At 41.7% G+C, this 26060-nt stretch overlaps 1 protein-coding gene across 1 annotated transcript in view; it reads left to right on the top strand.

The window, feature by feature from the left end:
• The first annotated feature begins 6772 nt into the window (after positions 1-6772).
• Positions 6773-26060, top strand: part of LOC117423436 (kelch-like protein 24) — a 34268-nt gene continuing 14980 nt past the window's right edge. The window contains exons 1-4 of the mRNA XM_034039222.3: positions 6773-7060; positions 10585-11563; positions 13535-13719; positions 21356-21474. Of these exons, the coding sequence (XP_033895113.1) occupies positions 10644-11563; positions 13535-13719; positions 21356-21474 (1224 nt within the window). The 5' untranslated portion in view covers positions 6773-7060; positions 10585-10643. The remainder of the gene's footprint in view (positions 7061-10584; positions 11564-13534; positions 13720-21355; positions 21475-26060) is intronic.

The raw sequence follows: 26060 nt of genomic DNA, 5'->3' as shown, positions 1-26060 counted from the left end.
TGGATAAAGGCAATAGCTAAATAAACAAATAATAAATGATAAAATAATAGTACTGGAGCTAGAAACCATTGCACTGCTTACATGTCTCCGCAAGAGGGGGCTGCTACTATACAAAAAACCCTCTTTGAACTTTTCATGAACATTGCTTCTGAAGTCTCGGTAGTTTGATGTGTTCAAAAAGCACTGTTTTTTGAAAGTCGTAATTTGAAAGTTCCTTCACTACTGCTGCTGCATAAGGGGGGGGGGGGGGTAGGCCGTGCATCCAGCGCCCAGAAGGGGGAAGCCCATAAGTCGAGAACCTGCGCAGGGGAATCATGTGATCCGTAGCTTGGCGAATCCCGACTGCGCCAAATTGCAGATCTTGGCAGAGTCCCGCAGGGTTGAACTGGGGTTTTCTAACCCATAGGCTTGTGGTGGACACCAGCTGGGGCTGGTTCACCTTACAGCATCACAGTGAATCCCACTGTCAGACGGAGGCTACAATCGAGTGCACTGAAAGCGGAACAATGGATGTGGTACACTGACACAGAAGAATGACAAGTCAGTATCCAATCAGACATGATCGTGGTCTTTTAAAAACTTTACTAAAAGACGGGCCATCATTTGTATGCAGGAGAACAATTGCAGGTTCTTGTTTAGAACCACAATATCTAATTCTGGTTACCCTGTGTTATTTCAATGTTATCGTACAGTGTTCAGTACCAAACAAAAATATGATAAATGGTGAATTTCACATGGAGAGATATTGTCTTGTGAGCCCATACATGGGAGACCTTTATAAAACAAACAGCTGTTGGCTGCTTCTCTTTCAAAAATGTTTACTGGGATAACATAGCAATTCTAATACCCCTGAAGAAGCATCTAACATTGTGTGAACAATACCACACCCAGATGGTACCTTGTTATTCATGTGCTACCATTGCCCCTTTGTACAAAACGATGGCCATGAGAGTTGTCAATGCATTGACAGGCTAACAGAAACCTCACAATACAACCTGCTGTTCGGTTTTACGAGATGTGGCGGAGTGTCCCGCCCCTATATATATATTTGTATTATTTTTTGTATTTTTGTTTGCGGCGCAGGTCAAAGCGCAGCGTATTTGTTATTCTGTATTTATATTTAAAAACCTTGTGAGGATGCGTAGCTGATCAGCTACTGATTATTTAACTAGCTGACAGTCATGCATCATTACTAAATTCGTGCAGACTGTGGCCGAGGGGTAATAAGATAATTAACAGCTAGTTAACCCCTCGGCCAGAATATAAGAACCTGCAGCTGTCCGTGCTCGGGGGGCGAGTGTACAGCGGAGAGTACGGGGAGCGGAGAGAGCGAGGAGAGAGAAAACACATTTAAAAACAACTGCTAAGTATCGTGCTGGTGCTAAAACCAGCACACTTATTTGTTTGTTTGTTTATTTGTTTAGCCAACGTGCCCTTTTGTTTTGTTGTTTGTTTAAATCTTTTGTTTTGTTTTATTATTTAATAAATACGCTGACCGCAGTAGCGTTCAGCTTCACCCACCCATCCATTGTTTTGTTTCTGGTACTTCCTGGTCCGTGACGTCACCACACATGCCCCTCAACAGCTGTTCGGTCTCACGAGATAAAACAGAAAGGGTTCAATTTAGGTCTCCCCTCACCTTGGTTTCATTGGCTAACTGTTACTTCTCGGCTTTCACATTTCAAAATCAGATCAGTGGGTAGGCCACCACACACCTGTAATTAGTATTGAACATTTTCCAGAGACTGTCAGCACTACCTGTCTGACAAATGCATTTAATTCCTCTGGTTGGAAAACAACTGTGGCAATTTACACCCACACAATAATGAGCTGCTTCCTTTCATGCATTACAGTTTCTGAAAGACTAATTGTTCAGGCGTTTAGAAACTGGATCTATTCCTTCATTCTTTGAAAACAGACAGTATGGCTGCAGTGCTGTCCCCACTTTAAGCTAACCACCTGACTCTTGATGACAAAGTGCAGGTTAGGTCTTACTCAGTGCTTTAATGGTGATGCATTTCATAGTGAGCTTTTGTCTTCTGAAGAGTCAACACAGATTTTGATACTCAAAGTGAGGAATTTAATTTTACCAAAAAGATAGACAAAACACTTTCCATTAATGTTTGTCTATTTTTGCAACATTACAGGTACTGCTGAAGAAAGCTCATCATCATCATAATCAGAAAGCTTCTAAACCTTTTTTTATTACAGTCACAGGAAATCCATTAAAAAAAGACTCTTGCAGTTTCTTTTCAAGTTTGATCACAATCGCATTTGCATTTCTCAAAACAGGTATGTGTGTTACATCTACACAGACGTACAGGCACCTATTACATTACTCTTCTGTAATTTCAATACCCACGGGGGGACTTAATTATGATGCAAGAAGAAATCAGAATTAAACACAGACATAGTTCAATTGTTTAGTAGTTGTTACGCAACACAGAAAAAAAAAAAAAACATTGTCGGATTAAATGTTACAGCGTCCCACAGCAACGTTAATAAAAATTTTTACACTAAAGATCAGACTTATCATGTGGTAGAGTTAATTTAGGGACTATGTATGTGTTACTAGTCATGTAACATGAATAGTTTTATGATCCCCATTCCCTGCTGGGGATACAATCCAACACAAAGTGGAAAAGGTAGAGGTGGTCGTATCAGATCCTGGGGATGTAGGATAGGGGGGCGTCTGTCTGTACATCTTTCAATCTGTATGTCTGTGGCAAAGTGGTTTGCAGTGCGCAATAATAACAATCCAACAACAGCTCAATGGTGAAAAACAAACCTTTATTATTTGCTTAAATAATAATACTGGCTATACACAGCAATGTGTAAAGCCAGTCAAAACCACAAGGTTCAGTCCCGGAATAATAACAGTAATCACACAAACAAGACACAGACAAACACAAACATGGTCACAAGTCCAGAGTGAGTGAGTGCAGGTGGTGAATTATAAGTTTAAACGTGCACAATGGTGAAGTATAGTCCGGGTTTGTTTGCTGGCTGTTTAGCTACAGCTCCCGGAGTTTCTATACATGACAAACGTGACAGTTTAATAGAGACAAAACAAAACACAAAATCTCACGGTTTCTTTTTACAACAGTATGTCCTCTACAGGTCTTTCCATAACCATAACAAAGGAACAGATAGCTTGGTCGTATCCTCCAATCCATGACTGACACATTGCCTACCGCATTAAGGTAATGACTTCTGGTATTGTGACTCCCCCCCCCCCTTTCTGGATGGCCAATTTCCAGCTGACCCTGGAATGAACTGCCAAACCATCCAGTCCGGGGCACACTGTTCCTGTTATACCGTGCCCTCACAGGTCGGGAGAGAGATTGTTGACTCAGATTCACTCTCTGTCACAATGTCACACTTGCATTTTTAGAGGGTGTCTGTGTGTTCATACATTCATCTGTATGTCAGACTTTTTGCATATATCTGAAGAACCGCTTTTTAAATTGTGTTTATAATTTGTATTGCAAATTCTTATTCCTTCCCAGTCTGTAAATACTGTTTCTATATACTGTTGGGCATCTGACTTATTTTTCTTCATAAATAATTGGTGTAAATTGCATTTTGGTAAACATTTGATAGGCATGGCCTTATACGTCCCATTTACAAAGAATGGGTTCAAAAGTCTGCTTTAATAAGTTGTAATACATAAAGCGAGTTACATTTGTATTAATTCAGTCATAATATATTCTGATCAAACTTAATTACTACATTGATAAGAACATAAGAACATAAGAAAGTTTACAAACGAGAGGAGGCCATTCGGCCCATCTTGCTTGTTTGGTTGTTAATAGGTTATTGATACCAGAATCTCAAGCAGCTTCTTTCAAGCAGCTTCATTTTGAATGACCTTTGCTGCTGCAATAGTGTTTGCCACTCCTCCTTTTTTGTGTTGTCTGCAAATTTAACAAGTTTGCTTACTATACCAGAATCTAAGTCATTAATGTAGATTAGGAATAGCAGAGGACCTAATACTGATCACTGTGGTGCACCACTGGTTACCTCGCTCCATTTTGAGGTTTCTCCTCTTTTCTGGTTTCTACATGTTAATCACTCCCTAAATTCATTTCCATGTAAATGCATTTCCTTGAATCCCTACTGCATTTAGTTTGAGAATTAATCTTTTATGGGAGTCAAAAGTTTTCTGGAAATCTAAATAAACCATGTCATATGCTTTGCAATTATCCATTGTTGATGTTGCATCCTCAAAAAAATCAAGCAGGTTAGTTAGACACGATCTCCCTTTCCTAAAACCATGCTGACTGTCTCCCAGGATACAGTTACCATATAGGTAATTTTCCATTTTGGATCTTATTATAGTTTCCTTAAGTTTACATATAATAGAAGTCAGGCTTATTGGTCTGTAGTTACCTGGTTTGGTTTTGTCTCCCTTTCTGTTATAATATTGGAAAAACTTTTGGGAATTGTTTTTAGCCCCCTTAGCAATGCTCATTTCTATCTCTCACTTGACCTTTCTAACTTCCTTTTTGACTTGTCTTTGCAGTTCCAAGTACTCTTTCTGTGTACTTTGTTCTTGATCCCTTTTAAAAGCTCTGTAAAGTGCCTTTTTTCTCTGAATATTTTTTTAATTGATCTATTAAACCTTTTTGGCCATTTTGTTTTAGATTTTGATTTGTCTACTTTTGGGATGTGATTACAGACTAAGGAGCAGGCGATGACATCTGGAGTCATAACTGTTAAACGGGTTTGAGTTCCTCTATAAATCAGCCTATTTTAACAATGACTTCTTTCTCTCTTCTCCCGGAGAAAGGTGCTCCACTGTTTTTGAAACAAAAATGACAAAAGTGTTAATCAATCAATCTCCAACTTGCTAGGTAAATCCATTTGGGAAGTATGTTAAAAACTGGTAATATCATCCATAACTATTAACACTCACTAGTGGTAATTTACTAATACTAAAAGAAACAAAATCAATCAAATGGCAAACATTTAGACTCAAAGACAGAAAGACTTCTAGTCCAAACATTTGTCATTGAGTTTATCCAGTTTTATTATTTTTAAAATGCGGGTAATATATGTTTTAGCAGAAAGTCAGCAGTTAAAACCACAAGGAAGAAAAGGCAAAACCAGGTTTTAAAAAAAAATCACTAATACAAAGAGGAACCTCAAAGACAGTGTGGCTAGAGATGTGCCAACTGTCCTAAAATTGTTTCATCAATTTTATAAAGCTAAATATCATGTATGGAGGAAGTTAGTAACTGACAGCAAAAAGAACAAGAATCCCTATAAATACATGCGAAGCAGAGTAGACTTCCCCTTACCAAACAATCTTCAGTGCTAATACAGTGGCACCACAGTGGCAATGCAATGGTTCTGTAGCCCAAGCACAAACTATGCTTCCTGCTTCTCTTTCAACTATACAAGGATTAAGGTAATATGTACAGTTGACCCTTCACGAGAATATACAATAACTTACAGGGTGCGACAGATTAGTATACTAAAAAGGTACAGTGTATTGTAGTTACTCAGGATTAGTTTTAAAGGTTTGAATCTGTTTTGATTAATTAACAAGAGTCTAGAATAGCTACATGCATACAATCCAAACATTTGAAAAAATCATACTCATGGGTATGCTTTGATTTGATGGTAGAGTTTCATAGCACTCCCGCAATCTGATTGAGGTATAAGGAAGCTTTCTTAAATTAGGCTACCACATTCATGGAGCAGCAACTGTAAGTGGAGATGCATAATTGTGGAATGCTTAATAATGTCATGTTTTAGTTGTTTACATACAATTGTACTTTGCCTGTTGTTAAATTGAGGTATACATACAGAACTGTACTATCACTGTACTGTTGTGATGTTATGTCAGGTTTCAAAGTGCTTCTGAAAGATACATGTACTGTTCAGCCGTTATGATGACAGTGTTATGAGTCATTCTGAGTGCAGGGATATGCTTCAGGGCAATGTAAACCTTCCCGCTCCCATCTGAATGAAAACTTACTCATCTAGTAATACTTGAACTACACCACCTTCCACATAAGAACATCTTTCCATTTAATTTGAGGCATTTCTAAAATATCCTCAACCACAGCGGCTCCTACCTCCACAGCCTTATTAAAATGTTTCAATCGTTATGTTGGCTATACTGTACACCCAGATGGTGATACTCTCCACCGCTTGTGTTATAGCATATCCAGATCATTACTGAATAAACGCTTTTTCAAAAGCTCACCTGCTGACCTGGAAGTTATGTGATTTTATATTTTTGGAAATATCTTAGAAACTGAATGACGTTTTTCAAGGTCAGGTCAGGATTGAGTCTGTGACAAGTGCACTGGTGTAAAACTGGGTGCACCTGCCTGGGGGGGGGGTTACCAGGTGTTGATAGTATATTCAGTTTACACTAACTGCAATTCATCAGTGCTTAACTGTTTATCAGTAACCTAGCTAACAGTCTGGAACTAGACTATTTTCGTTGCTCAGGGAGCAGTAGGCCTATAATGCAATTGATTCCCCTACCGCCTTATTTCCAAACGATATTAGTACAACTCACTCCTTCTCACTTCTCAATCGCCTGCATCCCTGTGGCGCAGTAAATATGCTACCCCGCTTCCTAGGGAAGGCACATTGTTTGCAAACAAAACAGCCGGCCAACTAAAGCAAAGACACGTGTGGGACAGGTTCGATAAGAGTTCTGGGAAATGTAGTGGAAAAATATGCTGTGCCTCCCTGTTTTCTCTTGAACGGACTGAGTGGAGAAATACACCTCCCACAACTCACCGCTCCCCAGCTGATTGAGTGGCTCCTGTTTCTCTGATGACATATATTTCGGTGCTGTACAAACCGATTTTTATAAAGTTCTTTGTTTGCTCAGATAGACTGTGCGGTCCAAGAAAGTATACATTGATGTTACATAGATTTTGAAATACAATCCACTTTCATCTGCTGGGTGAAAACAGATACAGATTTTAATTTTCTGCAGAAAAACTTAACAAAAAAAAACTTAATAACCATATATTGATTTTGCTGTATTTTTTTTATTCTTCTCAAGAAACGTCACCAAAACTATTGAAAGGTAAGAACTGAAAACATTACTTTTCAAATAAACCACGTGTAAATTATTTAAAGAGGTTTAATGTTCATTTTAATTTATATAATTATTATATTACATTTTCAAAAAAAAATGCAACCAAAAAACTGATACTTTATTATTATATTTTAAGGTATGTATGTATGTATTAATTATAATATATACATTTTCTGCAACAAGGAGGAATATATATATATATATATATATATGTATATATATATATATAATATGGTTTACAGTTAAAAACACAACACAGAACTTTGTTATGCAATTTGGCTATAAGAAGTTGATGCCTGTGGTGCTGATGTAATTTACTTAAAATATACACTTTCTGTTTTGTAGTTGTATTTGTAGACAACGTTATGTCCTAAAGACTCTAGAGGTGATGATAATATATTAACAATAATAAAGCCCGAAATCATTGCGAAATATTTTGTTCTGCCACGTGACCTAGAACTCTTCTTGTTTACATCGATTTAAAGAAACAGATTGTTTTATACGTGACATACATTTAAGCGACAGACATACTTTTTTTTTTTTTTAAAAACCCAGTAATCTTAAAAACAGTAATAACAATATGCATAGGAAATAGTTTAAAAAATACATATATACTATTGTCGTTCTTTTAATTTACATACACAAGAATTCATTCCGTGTTTTGTGTTATTGAACTTGGAAAAAATCCTTTGTTTCTGATGTGCGTCACAGTCCACAGATCAAGTTTCATCACAGGAGGGCGCAGTTTGCATATACTGTATACAGTTCTCTGTTGTGGATGCGCGCGTTCACCTATTTTTAATTTTATATACCGTATTTATTCTCAAGACTCTTAACTGGGTTCACATTGCCCACGTGGAAGTTAGACCTAGCAAACAGAATTCAGAACCGTCCGTTTCGTTATCTTGACTACAGATTAGCGCCAATCCATCACATGACCGTACTAAACGCAGGAATTCCAATACAGCTGGCAATAACATGGAGTATATTACGTTTAGTGAATAAAATGTATTTCATAAAATGGTTATACTTGACATTATACAAGTTTCAGATACGTATTCCAATAATAATTATAAATCGAAAAATAACTTTAACATACATACTATATGAACAGAAATATTGACTAAATATTTTAGACAATTTTAATATTAAGCAGATTTCTCAAATGGCTAACTTATTGCAGAACTCAAGGCATGCTGTACAATGGAATAACTTGGCTGGAGAAGTTTAGGAATAAACATACACAATCTTCAAAACGCTGTCGAGATGCTGAATAGTAAAGCTATAAATACTAACTGGCTCAATGTGTCAATGACCGAAATGCAGGAATTTTAATCTTCAAGATAAGGTTCATTAAAAATCACGGATTCCATGCATTGCTTTGAACAGTTTGGTCAAGGGAGTAATAACTTCTGTAAAGAACAGTAACAGACTTTTCCAACTTCTTAAATTCTGCTTATTAACTGTATAGAGAAAGGTGTAGTTTTAAGTAATCCCTGTTCACAAGGCCTTTAAAATATACTGAAATACATAATTTAATGATTATAGGCTTGTTATTGATCAAATAGTTTCACCAAGAAAGTTTCAGGGTGTATTCTTGTATTTCAAAACATGCTCCCACCTCAGCAAATACCAGTTAAAAGTTGTGTTTAATAGGGCCGCTATGTCTTGTTTTACTTTCACCCATACTTCATTTGTTAGAGGATATTGTATTAATAAATGCCGAGTTTCCTTATTTAAATGTGTAGTTCCATGAAATATAATAGATCTTAAAAGATAATGAATTGTCACAATAAAAAAACATTCTTAATTATCCTTAAACTAAGTTAGATTCCTGTACAAAACTTCAAGTTTATTTAATAAATATTTTAGTGAATACGTTGATCAGTTGTTAACTTGTCTTGAGAAAATCTCCATCAATAAATATCTGTAAATAAACAAGACTAGCAGGCTATTGTGTGTTTACAACATAACGTAACCTAACTGAGCTAAACAGAGCAGTGCAATGTTGAAATGTGGTTATTTTTTTGTATGTGAGTGTTTCCTTATACAAGTATCCACATGTGAGCCCATTGCTACCCAGTGTCCAATATATTTGACATTGAGAAAATAGGCATTGAAGATCTGGGAACATTCCCAGGGCAGGAAAGGGTTAAAGCTGGTTCCCGCTTTGTTTCAGTATTTCCTCTTGTTGCCTCTCGCTCGCCCAGGGGCTCACCTTTCAGTGCAGGTGTTCTGGTGGATTACAAGAAACTGCATTTCCTTGTAGGCGGACTCTTTTCAAGCCAACTGGAGTTCTTGTTTATCACAGGACAAATACTTAGAAATGTTGCATCATTTCTGAACTTCATTAACATTTATTTTAACAACAGCGAGGGTTGCACAATATTCTTGGTGACCTTTTTACCTAATGTTCCAGATTCATGGAGTTGTGTGTGTGTGTGTGTGTGTGTGTGTGTGTGTGTGTGTGGGGGTGGGGGTGGGGGGTTCTGAATTGAAACATTTAGCTCTGAGAATGCTGTTTTTAGTCACTCACATTACATTTATTATTATTATTATTATTATTATTATTATTATTATTATTATTATTATTATTATTATTATTATTATTATTTATTGGTAGACACCCTTATCCAGGGTGACTTATAATATCACAATACGAAGTATATACAAATACAGATACCTTTATCATTAGGGCTACCCTTATAAAAGTATATCATGCTAAATTTGCACAGTAATATTTCATCTTTCCTAGATTGTTCCCCCAGGTTATACTACACATTTACCATAGTTTATTATGGTTTGCTATGTCTTTTAATATGCTTTACCCTACCTCTGGGCTTTACAGTGCTTACATATGCTTTACCATACTTTCACTGTGCTTTATTACACTTTGTAGTGTTTTATAAAGGTACCGCAGCTGATTAACCCAGCAGCTACTAATAATGCTTTTGAGCATTTTCAGTGATAAATAGTAGTAATGCAACCAGTCATGTCTGGGCATCCATAACTGCTAAACACTCAAGACTCAAGAAGTGCACATTTAGACCTATGTTTCGACTGTAAGTCTTATTCAATGTCTTCAAATGTTGGAAAGTTTTGGATTCACATACTTTTATCATTTTGGAGTATGGACTCTACCCCCCATTGATGGACTTTGTCTGCATTAGAACTTTATTGTTATCAAACATTTTTGTCAGTTTGGCAATTGAAAAGTTATTTGACAGTTGAAGCTGCAACTAGTGGTTTCACTTGCATGCGGTAACTGCAATCATAATATTTTGCTGAAATCTGTTGTGAAGATGATATTAGCTGTTTATTTATACTTTGTTCTTGAGTTGAAGTCGAGATTGAATTTCTTTCTCCTGAATTTTTCTACCATTAAAGCTGAAGTTCAGTGTAACTCTATAATTGTGTTTATGTAACTATCTAATTACCTTGTCCCTTCAGTTTGAGAGGGTTTATTGTCAATTCAGTTACTAAAATTAATGTTTGCTTTGTTTCCTTTCTAGGAAGAACAGCCCTTCTGTTGCTTGTTTGTGGAAGAGTGAGCAGGTAGGTGAATGCAGCCATGGTGTTAATCCTAGGCAGGAGATTGAACAGGGACGACCATGGGGTGCACGATTCCCCAGCCACCAAGCGAAAGGTCTTCGAGGGGGACTCCAAGACTCTAGGAAGCCATGACATCTTCGATTTCTGCTCGGGGTCGACTCACGCTGAGAGCATCCTGCAGGTGCTCAATGAGTTCAGGGATAGCCGTCTCTTCACTGATGTGATCATTTGCGTGGAGGGCCGCGAGTTCCCCTGCCACCGCGCCATCCTTTCCGCCTGTAGCAGTTACTTCAGGGCCATGTTCTGCAACGACCACCGCGAGAGCCGCGAGATGCTGGTGGAGATCAACGGCATCCTGGCTGAAGCCATGGACAGCTTCCTGCAGTATGTCTACACGGGCAAGGCCAAGATCACCACAGAGAATGTCCAGTTCCTGTTTGAGACCTCCAGCCTCTTCCAGATCGGGGCCCTGCGCGACGCCTGCGCCAAGTTCCTGGAGGACCAGCTGGATCCCTGCAACTGCCTGGGCATCCAGCGCTTTGCAGACACCCACTCGCTCAAGCACCTGGCCAGCCACTGCAGGACCTATGCTCAGCAGAACTTCACAGACGTGGCCCAGCATGAGGAGTTCCTGGACCTGCCCCGGGACGAGCTGGTGCAGATCATCTCCAGTGACGAGCTGGTCGTCGGCAAGGAGGAGGCGGTCTTTGAGGCCGTCATGCGCTGGGTCTATCACGACGTGGACTACAGGAGGCCCATGCTAAAGGAGCTGCTCCATCACGTTAGAATGCCCCTGCTGCACCCCAACTACTTTGTCCAGACTGTGGAGGGAGACCAGATCATCCAGAACTCACCCGAGTGCTACCAGCTGCTGCACGAAGCCCGGAGGTACCATGTGCTGGGCAACGAGATGATGTCCCCCAGGACCAGACCTCGCAGGTAGGGGTCTCAAGTCATGAGACTGGGGGTGGAAACTAGTGCCTCTACAGTATCAAATTAGAGGAATAAATGACTTGCACATAGGCCTCCTCTATATTGTCACTTTCATGACCATGGTATTCATACTGCTAAAATGTATGACTTAAACAGGACGCTATAGATCTAGGAAAATATCAGTGACAGCCTTACTCCTTACGGTTGAGGTTTCAATTGAGGTAACATAACTGATTCGTATAGAAGGGACTGTAACTTTTCAAGATGGGCTGTTTATGGGTTACTAAATTGGGTATTTAATGCTCTCAATTGTCAGGTTTAGGCCTTCATGTCGTCTAGTTTAGATAGTTTGTGCCCCAGGGTTATGAATGCAAGGATAGTAGTGAAGGCTTGTGCGTGTGTGTTGTATATTTTTACTTATTTGAGAACTGTCCATGTAATTGATAAAAAACAATGTGAGTTTTATTCAACTCTTTGAATGCTTCACCGGCCTATGAGGTGACTCAATGTCTTACATTTAATCAACACAATAAAAGTACCCCATAATAACTTGACGACAGTGTATATGTCAGCTACTGTTTCCGTTGTTAACATGTGTAGTGTGTGGTGCACACGTGCATTATGCCTGCTTACGCAACCAGGGGAAGACAAACAAGCTCAGTACTTCAGTTTATTGAGACAAACTCAAAAGAGCCTGAACATGAACTTCGGTAAGTGTGGTTAAGGTACAGTAACTGGGTAATCTGCAAAGCTTTCTAGACCGGAGATGTGGAGATTACCATAACTGTGGAAAGACATGAAATACAGAATCTCTGATAATGTTAATGATAGTTTAATGTATTGTTTTGTGCAAAACAAACAAACAAAAAAAAAACAGGATCCTTTAAAAGTTTCCTCCTGCATGCGAAGCATTGTGGTCAGTGTGGTTTTTGTACTTGAACCATGACTTTAGCTTGTTGCTGTAGTTGTCTCATTGTTCACACACACCACGTCTGCTTTTTTTATTTTAATGGAGTTGGAGGGTTTTGCTTGTATTGTAGGGAAGCAGCATAGTTTATAATAAAAGCTTTAGAAACTGCCTTGAAAAAGGGGGAAAGGGGATCTTCAGCATACAGGTGCACTCTTTGTGAAGAAAAGACATCAACAGAAAAAAGGAAGGCTCATTGTTCTGAAGCGCTCAGCGGGTTTGTTTATGCTGGTTAGAGTATCTGCATAACAGATGATGACTGCCGGGTGCTACGTATCAGGATCACGTCTGGCGTGCAGTGTCAGTATCCAGGCAGAAAACTGGCTGCTGTCTTTGTCTGGACAAGAAACTCCCCAAGGGCTGAATTTCCTGTCTCTGGGGAATTTGAATTTCATATTCCGGCACGTCTCTTTGTTTTCCTTCCAAACCGATTTTGACTCTAGTGTTTTTCAAATTGGTGTAACTTAATAGCTAGCATTTGCATGTTTTGCAATAATAGTGAAGTATTTAAACACTACAATAAAAAAAGCTTCTCTAATAAATAATGGTAGCCTGTACAGTATGTACATGAAAGATAAACAACTTTGCTGTTTTGGTGATAAACATTTCCAATGTAAATGCAGATCTATTTTGAACCAGCTAACAATCATTCTTGTGACATTAGAGTGCGGTACTTCATTTACTTGGTTATAACCCCAATTTTCTTTTACGTATTTTGACACAATAATGTTTTTTTACTGCAATTTAGCGTCACCAAATGCTAAAATCCTAACTGAAACACCTTTCACTAATTCACAAAGAAGCACCCTGACAAAAAAGGAAACTGAACATTCAGAAACAGTGGGATTACATTCTAGGTACTAGGTAAAATAGTGATCAGCATTTCATTATTAGTAAAGAATGTACAAGTAACAAACAAACAAAGGGTTAATATACTGAATTGTCTCCTCTCATTCATTACTGCCCTTACGTTATTATTCCCCAGCTGATTTCTGCTTTCTCCCTTACAGATCGACAGGCTTTTCAGAGGTGATCGTGGTGGTTGGGGGCTGCGAGCGAGTAGGGGGGTTTAACCTTCCCTACACCGAATGCTATGACCCAGTGACGGGAGAGTGGAAGTCTCTGGCTAAACTTCCGGAGTTCACCAAATCTGAATATGCAGTCTGCGCTTTGAGGAATGACATCCTCGTCTCAGGTAACTACCCATCTGACCTGACTGTTCCCTACTTGCTGGGCCTGTATATCTCACAGCAGACTGGTTTGACAGCCAGTGGAGCTTGTTTAGCTGGCTCAGGGTAATGTATTTATTTTTATTCAATTTTGTGGTGTTATTTTCTGTACATTTCTATAGCAGGTTAAAGGAGGGTTAATTGAAGCTTTACCAGCCACAGAAAGTTTAACGAAGCTTTACCAGCCACAGAAGGTTTAACAATGTCATTATTGGTCTCCATTGGTTCTTATTTTTTCTATATTTAAATGTGTATGCTAACATTTCCATAGATAAACCTGTAGTTTGCGTGGTCTTATTGTGGGTAGACCACAATAGGTAGGTTTGAGCTACAACAGATGAAGTGAATAGGATACAGTAGTAACTTTATGTCTATAACATCTTGAAATTCCTACATTGAAGTATAAAATTGAAACAAAGAACCAACAGATCTTCATCAAAAGAAATGTGCAGCAATGATAATGCATGCGGAAAAGAGGTGGGAAATTAGATTTTAAAGCTTTGGTTAAGGCCATTTAAACTACAGTGTCCCAGAATGGGGGGGGGGGGGGGGGGGAGATGGGAACTTGCTTTTCTGTCTGACTGTCTGCCACAGTTTTATGTATATCTAAAGAACTGCTTATTCAATGACAAAACTTGAAAAGGACATTCTTTAGTTTTGAGGAGTATCAGAATCTGGGGGTATGTGTATATGGAGGCACCTGTCCGGCTGTCTGTATGTCACACATGTTCACATGGGGATTCAATGGATGTGCAGTAGTCCTTTTTGATCAGCTTTCTCATGTTACTGAGCGATCTGAGCTTTTAACATGGTAACAACTTTCCTAAACAAATGCTTTAGAGCTGAAATAGTAAATCTGACATTAGGCGACGCCTGGAGCACCACACCCTTACTGAGCTGACATGCCTCTGTGTTATTCTGTTGCTCCAAGTGTCCAATATATTGAGAAAACGGGCATTAAAATAGGTATGGGAACATACCCTGGGCAGTAAAGGGTTAATAATTTTTCTCAGCATTTGATTCCATCAGATGCTTTATGAGCCTGTGGAATCCTAGTTGCATGCTCCTTTTACACACGTACTGATTTCGAAGAAACCACATGATGCTGTGGCCCTTCAACTCAGCTGGCCCTACCTGCTTCATAATATTATGATTTGAAATGCCACTGCATCGTTTGCTGTAAATGGCACTACAAATAGCAATTGCTGATGTCATCTACAAATAGTTTCCTTGATGCCGAGAAGGATTTTTTTTTTTTTTTTTTTACAAGATGAAATGATTCACAGAGGAGACTCCCTATGAATACGGGTTGGCCTCTTGTTGCCATAGCTAATGGGGAGGGTGTATGGACATCTGTCCCATCTGAAAAGGCCAAAGTCAAGACAGAAACCCTGAAAAGCCTGGGGTGCGATTGGTATTTTACACAAACTTGATGACCCCACTGAGACAAACAAAATACCCTTGGCCAAATCTTCTGCATGACTGTTTTTTTCACTCTTACATCACCTGACCATATTATAAGCTTATCCTAATTTCATGGTAAAAAAAATACTAAGAAGCAAACGAGATAAAAACACACTTGTAGCCTTAGTCTTCTGGCAGCTGTTTTCACTTTCTCAGTCAGTCTTGTTTTGCAAGATAACCACGTGAGCCAGGTTCATTCTGCTAGCTCCCAAAGAGTAAACATTGCTCTTAGGCACACAGGAGAGAGGAAGAGAGGCACACAGAGAGCTTGAAAATAATATTTCTGAATGTTCTCCAGCAGAAATATAAATAAAGTTTTCTCTTAATTCAAATCTATTCCCTCACTGTTTTTTACAGACAAAAGCTTGCTTTGCATTTCATTATGTAAACCAATGTAAACTTTAAGAGCAGAAACCTCCCAGCTGACTCAACCTCTAATTATCTGCTGCATAATAAATCTTTATAACACACCTTCATGTCTTGGCTATTTTTGAACATAGCAAGGCAGCAGACAATGTGAAATATGTTTTGTAAATACAGTTGAACTCTGGGTCTTACTAAGCACACCCATGAACCGTAGGAGGCCAACTTAGTTTTTTCAGTGTTGTGGAAACTCTTTTGGGAAAATCTAACGACACCACTTTGGCCTAAGGTGGCAGACCTGCTATACTGTATTATGGTCATATACAGCTGTATTCTGTGATTTCTCTAGAGGTGCTTTCACACAGAGGAGTTATGATGGTTCAGAACCACCATTTAAGAGGCTTATAGGTCTGTGTGAATTGCCTATACTGCCACAGAACCGTCATATTTTATGCCGTCTCTGAACCACCTTGCAAGGTGGTTCAGAGACGGCACTGAACTGTCATAACTGCCTGTGTGAAAGGCTATACTGCCACTGAAGCGCTATAGTGGGTGTGGTTTCAAAGTCAACATGCCACTTCACTATAGCATAGGTAGGTAAGGGGCATGCATGCAGTGCTTAATTTGTGCCGGGGCTTGTCGGCTCCACTGTTTTATAACAAGATTTCCTGAGTCACTGTATTAACATGCTGTATGTTTCAGCTTTCTATCTGATACATGCCACAATAGAATTCAAGGAAAAAAAGAGGATTACAATAGCGTCCTTGATACAGTGTGCAAATCATCGCATGCCTAATTTTGCTAGGGGCATCCCTGAGCGCATTCTGGGTAATCGGATTATCAAAGAAGATTATCTGGACACATTATTTGTGTTGAAACAAGTGTGCCGCCTAACCGAACCATTCCGAATCAAAAAAATCATCAATAATCTTATGAGCCCACCCTGTACTGTTCATTGCCTTCCGGTCTGCTGGACCCAAGTCAAAATGAACCTGGCTGGTTCTCAGTTATTTGACAGTTTAATGGATTGTTCACCTCATCAGACATTTGCGTACAGCATGTCTATATATAGACAGAACAGACTTCAGTATGTAAGTAATCCAGGCGTTTGTGGTTGAAAAGCCTTATTAATTTCTTTCCAAGTGGCAACTTTGACTCTAGAATATCATGTTACCATTTACCGATAACAAACTCCCCTCTGCAACCACCAGCGGATGTAAGATGGACACACAGAACAAATGTATTTCTGACATCCACTGGGGGCAGAGCACTAATGGTTACACTGTGGTGTACCAGATGTACTTAAAGGTTAGACATGATTAACAAACTCACTGTTTCGGGGGGATGAAGTTACAGGTGCGCACCCCTGGTTTTGATACTGGTCTCATCACAGAAATGCTGCCATTGTCAGCCGTGCCCACAGACTTTATTAATATCTCATGAGCTGTGGGAAATGCTTTAGCGCTCACACATTACACACATGTGAACAAAGCTATGTCAACCTGGAGGATATACTCCGGGCTTACCAGACCACAAGGACATGCATTGAATTTGATGGCGAGTTTCATTTAGGGACTTTCCTAATACATAGGACAGCTTTTGTAATTCCTCTTTTCCGGGACCCCTAGTAAACAAGGCCTCAGTCTCAACGGGTAAATCTCCTGTTTAACTAAATAAATAAATTATATAGTTCCTTTTTAAATATCAGAAAGTGAGCCAAGGCAGGTGTACACTGTAGCTAAAGGACTGTTTCTATTGAAGAATGAACCTGTGTGTGAAGAATGAGGAGACACTACATGCATTTAGTACACGTTTTAATGTAGATGAGAAGTGCTCACAAATCAACCATTGTATTCCTCCCTTGCATGAATTCTATTTATTTGTACCTGTTGCTTCCCATACTGGTAACACTGGTTGGAGTGTTGAGCTTCACTAATTACTAAATTAAACACTTACAGTTTACCCTGGGCTCTTGTTAACCAGGACTTCTAAATGCCAAATACTTTACCCTTGAAGATCGAGAGTTCAGTTGTAGCCTCAGTATGTCATCATTAATTTATTGACTATTCTGTTAGGTAGGCCCTATTTAACTAACGTCAGTGTTTCTCAGTTCTTTCCCCATTGTGTGGATATCATTTGCTATCTATGGAGTTTAATCTCCATTGGTCCAGGTCCAAAATATATTTGCCCTCTAATCTAAAGTGTTTTGTTCTGGTTGACTAAATAGATGATATGTCATGGAAAAATATGAATTATGGTATTTATGTCATGGGGGATGTGGCAGTAACCAATAACACACGTGTTAGATTCATGTGGTACAATTACCTGATGTGATGGTGTCAGGAAAAATGGTTTTGAGTCAAATTGAAAAGAAAGGCTAGAAAACAAGAGTTCATATGCAGATAAGAGGTAAGATCATATTTTGAAAGGGCGATAGATAATAAAATAGTTACATCTTACCGGTTATATATATATATATATATATATATATATATATATATATATATATATATATTGTAAAAGAACTCACCCACTCGCTTGGGTTCGTTGCCCCTTTAAGAATCGACCCGGCACACAGAAATTGATTTTTTTAAGCGCGTTTGCGCAATTTAATAAACAGGAAACAAACAAAATACACAAAATCAAAATAACACCTAGCTCTTCTGGAGCACTAACTCGACTTTCAGGAAACACCCTGACTAACGCGGGACAGCTAAGCTGTTTACCCGTCTTCACAAACACACTGGTTTAAACAGCACTTACTTTCTTCTCTTCCTTTGGCTACTCGGAGACAGCGCACCTACTGCCTCCTTCCACTCAGCAGCCCCGAGTAGACTGCTTGTTCTCCTTTTAAACTCCCGCACCTGGGCTTAATTTCTAATAACGCCCAGGTGCGGAAGACAATTAACAATAAAACAATTAAACAATTAACAAAACAATAAAGCAACACAAACAAACAAAGGAACATTCTCTCGCAGGGAGGTTTTAACCCCCTCCCTGCTGTTTCTCATAACCCGCTATTTTACATATCCCCCCCCTTGTCTTTCCAAGACACCGGCCATGAGACGGCCACCTCCTCCCCTAAAACACAACCACCCACCCTCGAGTCCATAAATGTCAATTTTCGCCCTCCTCCACGGGCGAACTTGAGGGTGGATCGGTCCACGTCCTGGGTCAGCCAGGTAGGGACCGCGCACCGGCGACGAGGGACCCCACCGGTTTGTCAGGGGCGACCGGCACGACAACCGGGGCACTGGAGGCTGCAGTAGCGGGCAGAGGTCTGCAGCTGGGACCCAGTGCAGCGACGTCCGGTCAGCAAGGGGGAGCGAAGTAGCGGCCAGGGGAAGCGTACGCGACGTCTGGGAGCAGCACAGCGACGTCTTAATGTCCGGGAGGAGCGGAGCAGGGGACCAGGTGGAGAACTGTGCCCGATCCTGCCGACTCCTGGGCTCCAGGTCAAGTGAAGGGAGGTCCAGGCTAACCGACAGGGTGTCCAGGAGCAAGGGGTGAGGGACTGGACGCAGCGACACCGGACTGGACCGTAGGGGTGGTGGTCGGGGCTGTGGTGGAGGTACGCTCGTCACCTCCTCCCTAGGCTCCGGAAGCGGCAGCTCCTCCCCTCTGGGCTCTGGCAGCGGCAGCTCCTCCCCTCTGGGCTCTGGCAGCGGCAGCTCCTCCCCTCTGGGCTCTGGCAGCGGCAGCTCCTCCCCTCTGGGCTCTGGCAGCGGCAGCTCCTCCCCTCTGGGCTCTGGCAGCGGCAGCTGCTCCCCTCTGGGCTCTGGCAGCGGCAGCTCCTCCCCTCTGGGCTCTGGCAGCGGCAGCTCCTCCCCTCTGGGCTCTGGCAGCGGCAGCTCCTCCCCCTCTGGCTCTCGGGACGGTAGCTCCACCTTTTGTAGCAGCCGCTCCAGTTCCGTTGGCTCCCGCTCTTGTATTATCAACGGGGCCCCGCCCAGCTCCTGTCTCTGCCTCTCCATCTTCTTAATCTGCTCCACCTGAGCAGCGGTGTTTTTATTGAACATCTCAATTAATTCTCTAAAATCCATTTGGGTCTCCAGGGGCGCCCACAATCGCTGCCACCAAATGTAAAAGAACTCACCCACTCGCTTGGGTTCATTGCCCCTTTAAGAATCGACCCGGCACACAGAAATGGATTTTTTTAAGCGCGTTTGCGCAATTTTTTAATAAACAGGAAACAAACAAAATACACAAAATCAAAATAACACCTAGCTCTTCTGGAGCACTAACTCGACTTTCAGGAAACACCCTGACTAACGCGGGACAGCTAAGCTGTTTACCCGTCTTCACAAACACACTGGTTTAAACAGCACTTACTTTCTTCTCTTCCTTTGGCTACTCGGAGACAGCGCACCTACTGCCTCCTTCCACTCAGCAGCCCCGAGCAGACTGCTTGCTCTCCTTTTAAACTCCCGCACCTGGGCTTAATTTCTAATAACGCCCAGGTGCGGAAGACAATTAACAATAAAACAATTAAACAATTAACAAAACAATAAAGCAACACAAACAAACAAAGGAACATTCTCTCGCAGGGAGGTTTTAACCCCCTCCCTGCTGTTTCTCATAACCCGCTATTTTACAATATATATATATGTGTGTGTGTGTGTGTGTGTGAGTATAGAGTCTCTCTCTCTGGTTTTTATCAAGCTCATCTAACATCATTGAGCCCTGCTCACAACCAGTGGTCAGGATATTGGAAGATAAATCAACTTATTGATAACCGAGACAAAGAAGGAGGAAACGAACAGGACAGGTCAAACCTAAGCTAGATGGCTTTTCAAAAGGAATGAATGCAATATAAGTCACTCATTGAACTACATTGAATTTTTTTTTTTTAAAGGACAAAAGAAATGTTTAAATACAGGTGCTCCCAAAGAGGAGGGTTGAACCTATTGAGATCTTGGCTGCAGCAAGATTTTAACTAATCACATGAATCTGCCCCAAATTTGAATGTTTGCCGTTAGTGAAAGGTAGTGTGTGTATGGGTGTACTGTGTGAACTCTGCAGGGATAGTAAAAGAGGAATGCTACAGTTATTGGTTCCATAATCTTTGCATAGGAGTTGAAAAATTTGCATATGATAAATGAAACTTTTCTGTTAAGTATCAATTGACCATTTTAGCTTTAAATGCATGGATTTCCTCATGTCATTTAGTGGATTGTTAACCAGGGTAAACCCAGCCATTGGTCGATAAACTGTCCGTTTCCTTTATGTCTGTACAGTTTCCCAGGCATATTTAATGAACTCCCAAAGGGAATGTTAGGAATATTTCTAAGAGTTATGTTTATTTTTTCCAGTCTGCTATTTTTTTGTTTCTCTCTCTCTCTCTCTCTCTCTCTCTCTCTCTCTCTCTCTCTCTCTCTCTCTCTCTCTCTCTCTCTCTCTCTCTCTCTCTCTCTCTCTCTCTCTCTCTCTCTCTCTCTCTCTCTCTCTCTCTCTATAAATTTGTAATTCTTGCTTGCTATCCATAAATAAATAGGACAGATGTGAGATGTGGGGAGGGAGCCATTGAAGTCATCACACAGATCTTTCTTGAACTTGGCATGTTTTAAGCCTACAGTCCTCCTATTTGCCGAAATAAGTCGTCTTTAAGACGGTTTAGGTATTTATGTTTTTCCAGTGTGTAATCGCACTGATGACTCCTTTAGCAGTAAGGCTAAACTGTTGGTATTTATTTAAGGCTGCTGAAATAGGAAGTGTTTATACTGTCTGTGGGGAAAAAAATCTTCTATTGGCTCACCCTGTGCTTTTCTTTTTAAGGTGGACGGATTAACGGCCGGGATGTTTGGATGTATAACTCGCAGCTTAACATGTGGATCAGGGTGGCCTCCTTAAACAAAGGCAGATGGCGTCATAAGATGGCTGTCCTCCTGGGAAAGGTAAAGAATAATACTGTTTCAGTTTAGAGTTTTTAGTGAATTTGCTTATTTTTAAGCAGTTTTTTTTTTATTTCATTATAATTAAGGCCCATTGTTTTCAGATTTTATTTTATATAAAATGTCGTGGGAAGTTATCGTGTTTGATAGACATTGGGGGGTGATACTCAGGGACAGTTGGAAAAGCAGAGAGGGGTGAGGGTATGGAGTGGGCTACCTAGTCATGTTGTTGACCCAACTTGACAAAGTTCTGAGTTCAGTCAGCTACTAGGAACCGGACAATAGGTCTCTCAGTCATATATCTTCTTATGTTCTTTATTTAGAATGTTTTTGGTGTTGGTAATTTTCATATATTGGGCAACATTTTTTGTCAGTAATATACAAGTTCTGGTCTGTCCCCAGATTACAGCTCTCTTGGCATTCCTGTTTGTGATAACTGTGTAACAGCTGGTTTGAAACGTTTTTTAAGTCTTTGAAATGCTTTCAAAACACAGCTGCTGCTGTATGAGCTCACTCCAAAAAAGACTCTCCTGAAGCCTTAATGAAGGGTTGAGATGGATAGGGGGGGCACTTCTCACATAAAATAACTTGTCGCAAAAATATTAATGAAAATATCTGGTTTGTTCAACAGGATTCTCTCTTTAGTTTTTTTAGAATGTTGATCTTGTTAACAGTGTTGTTCAGGACTTGTTTACAGTGGAACTGAAGTTAGAGAATTAGCCATGCATTAAAGTGGCTATTATATACTTATAATAGTCATCATTTTTATTTAAAGCGGGCAGAGGGGTATGAGTAAGGCCACTTGGTCTGTACTGGGATTAAGCCATGGTGACTCAAGCTCCTCTTGAGGGTAATGGGGTCACTAATATAATACTTATAGTTGAGCCTGTCTCTCTTACTTATGGTAAGAGTGTCTTTTTGTGAACACTTTATGTGGGCAAGAGGAAATTCTTATACCATAAGATACCATAACTGTACATATTAACTTGTTATAAATCATTGTTTAATAAAGAAATAAGAACACAATACATATTGAATGTTGTTATCCATGTAATTCATGAGTTGGTAGTCTACAGTGCATGACTCTAAAATAAGATACTTGAAGTTCTAAAAGGAGGTGTTTTGATTGGCTGGGTGTGGCCTCATGATTTGAAATGTCCATATCATTATTATTATTATTATTAGTTTACTTAGCAGATGCCTTTATCCAAGGTGACTTACAGAGACTAGGGTGTGTGAACTATGCATCAGCTACAGAGTCACTTACAATTACGTCTCACCCAAAAGACGGAGCACAAGGAGGTTAAGTGACTTGCTCAGGGTCACACAATGAGTCAGTGGCTGAGGTGGGATTTGAACCGGGGAGCTCTTGGTTACAAGCCACTTTCTTTAACCACTGGACCACACAGTCTCTAGGACTGTTTACTATCTCATTGGAAGGGTGAGTGCATCAATAACATTTCCAAGTAATCAACCTGTTATTATGAAACTCTTTCCCCACCCCTAATGGTAACTTGCCAGATGTGAGCAGCTTTTGTTTACACTATAAATGACTAAAACCTTCCTGTGTAGTTTATGTCCAGCTGTGGGATACAGCCTGGCTTTTATGCAATTAAGTTACAATCTTCTTTTCATGAACAGTAAGGTTTGGGCTTTGAAGCAGTTACATTTTAGTGTACAGAATTAAAGATGTTTCCTTTGTACAAATGAAGTTCATGTTGCAGCATGAATTGTAACAGGCTGCTGTCTTTTTCCATTACAGCTGGGGTGTCTGTTGCCTTTCATCCTTGTAGCACAGCTAGGTTTTCAAAAAGCTGATGTTAATATGATCAGCTTAGTAATGTAAATTATAGGCTTTTTACATGTTGTACTGTGCACAGAACAACATGTATTATGTTATATATCTATGTACTACTAATAATTATATTTACAACAGAGTAATATTTTGTGTGGACAAACTTACCTGTATTTACCAGTATTGTCTGTTGTGCTGTATCCCCTTTTTACCTGTATCCATCATTTCTTTGATAGTTATTGTTGACATAACCTGGGTTGTAAGTCAGCTGTGTGGAATGGAACCAAATGGATACTCATGAAAAAAGCTGGACAAATAATTGAATATAACGTAATCAACTTGTACATGGAGTCAGAAGTCTGTACAGGCTGAATGGAAAAGCTAAATAAATCAAGACACAAATACAAAAGTAACAGCAACACTTCAACGAACACTGTTCTGTGATTACGTACTAAACTGACTGCGTCATGTAAATCGATTCAGTGTCTTGTACGCAGTTTTCCTGTGGGCATTGGTCAGCTGTTCAGCAGTTCTGGAGTCTACAGTAATCAATGGCACACTGTGGCAGGATGGCTTGCAGTGGTGAGGTGTGGTGACGTCACGGAACAGGAAATACTAGAAACAAAATAATGGGCTGGTGAAGCTGAACGCTACTGTGGTCAGCGTATTTATTAATAAACAAAACAAACGATTTGAACAAAACAACAAAACAGAAACCAAAGGGCATGTTGGCCAAACAAATAAACAGAAACAAGTATATCTAAATATAGCAATTGTTTGTTTTATTCTCCTCGCTCTCTCCGCTCCCCGTACTCTCCTCTCTACACTCTTCTCACAGCACGGACAGCTACAGGTTCTTATACTCTGGCCGAGGGGTTAAATAGCTGTTAATTATCTTATTACCCCTCGGCCACAGTCTGCACGCGTTTAGTAAGGATGCGTGACTGTCAGCTAGTTAAATAATCAGTAGCTGATCAGCCACGCATCCTCACAAGGTTTTTAAATAAAAACAATAAGAAATACTCGGCGTTGTTATCCGCGCTGCAAACAATAATATAAATAATAATAAATATCTAGGGGCGGGACACTCCGCCACACATGCCCCCCCTTGTGCGCAGCACACATGGCCTTTTCGGCCACCTCCCCCCTTAGTCCCCAAAGTCCCGGCCCAGGAACAGGGGCAGCAACGGGCCAAAGGTGGTGGCCATGGTGGGATGTCCTCCTCCTACCCAAACAACTGTAGCGTCCCGGTGGACCACGCACAGGCCGGCTCCTCCGGCCAAGGAAATTTTGGGGGTGGTCTCCAGACCTGCCCCCACTTCTTCATGGCCGGCAGCTCCCCTCCGTGGGGCTCCGGCCACCCTTTCTCCTGCAGCGAAATTGCTGCGGGGGGAGCTGGTCTCCTGACCTCCCCCCCTTCTTCATGGCTGGCAGCTCCCCTCCGTGGGGCTCCGGCCACCCTTTCTTCTGCAGCGAAATTGCTTTGGGGGGAGCTGGTATCCTGACCTCCTCCCCCTTCTTCGTGGCCGGCAGCTGCCCTTCATGGGGCTCCAGCCACAGTATTTCCTGCCGCATGGCAGGACTGGTAGCGACCCCAGGCAAAACAGGACCCTCGGGAGGCGACGGCAGCAGCTACGGACCCTCGGCAGGCGACGGCAGCGGACCCTCGGGAGGCGACGGCAGCAGCAGCGGACCCTTGGGAGGCGACGGCAGCAGCAGCAGCGGACCCTCCGGGAGCGAACTCGGGAGAGGAGCCCCTGGCCATGGAAGCGGCAGCGGGAGCTCCACTTCTCCCTCGTACCCTGGTGGCTCTCCAGGCGATGCGGAGCAACAGGCAGCCCCGGGCGATGCGAAGCAACAGGCAGCCCCGGGCGATGCGAAGCAACAGGCAGCCCCGGGCGATGCGAAGCAACAGGCAGCCCCGGGCGATGCGGAGCAACAGGCAGCCCCGGGCAGTGCGAAGCAGGCATCCTTGGGCAGTGCGAGGTAGGCATCCTTGGGCGATGCGAGGCAGGGCAGGAGCAGTCCTTCCCATGATGGTGGATGTGGAACCAGCAGGTATTCACCCTCTGCTGGTGGAAGTGGGAGGGGCAAGCAATCCTCCCACGGCGGTTGAGGCAGAACCAGCAGGCATTCACCCTCTGCTGGTGGAGCTGGGAGCGGTAAGCTGTCCTCCCACGGCGCTTGAGACGGAACCAGCAGGCATTCACCCTCTGCTGGTGGAGCTGGGAGCGGCAAGCTGTTCTCCCATGGCGGTTGAGGCAGAACCAGCAGGCATTCACCCTCTGCTGGTGGAAGTGGAGAGGGAACCAGCAGGTATTCACCCTATGCTGGTGGAGGTGGAGATGGAGGTGGCAGAGACAGAGGCAGCTCCTGCTGCTCTGCTCCTGGTGGTGGAGGTGGTGGAGGCAGAGGCAGCTCCCGCTGCTCTGCTCCTGGTGGTGGAAGTGGCGAAGGCAGAGGTAGCTCCCGCTGCTCTGCTCCTGCTGGTGGAAGTGGCAGAGACAGAGGCAGCTCCTGCTGCTCTGCTCCTGCTGGTGGAAGTGGTGGAGGTGGGGACAGCGTGTAGTCTCCTCCTGTTGCAGGGAACCGGTGCTTCTCCTTCTCCTCCTCTTCCTGGAGAATGGGGCAGTTGACCACAAAGTGGCCCCACTCCCCACAGGCAGTGCACCTGTTCATGGCCTCAAGTGCGCTGAGGTATGCTTCCCAGCTGCCCTTCAGTCATCCCTCCTCCTCCTCTCCAGGGCGGGGGCAGTTGACAACGGAGTGACCCCCCCTTCCCGCAGGAAGGGCA

This window comes from Acipenser ruthenus, chromosome 17, assembly GCF_902713425.1.
Source record: "Acipenser ruthenus chromosome 17, fAciRut3.2 maternal haplotype, whole genome shotgun sequence".
In the NCBI taxonomy this organism is placed as follows: domain Eukaryota; kingdom Metazoa; phylum Chordata; class Actinopteri; order Acipenseriformes; family Acipenseridae; genus Acipenser; species Acipenser ruthenus.
Note: the sequence above shows the minus strand (reverse complement) of the source record. Positions and strands in the feature narration are given on the sequence as shown.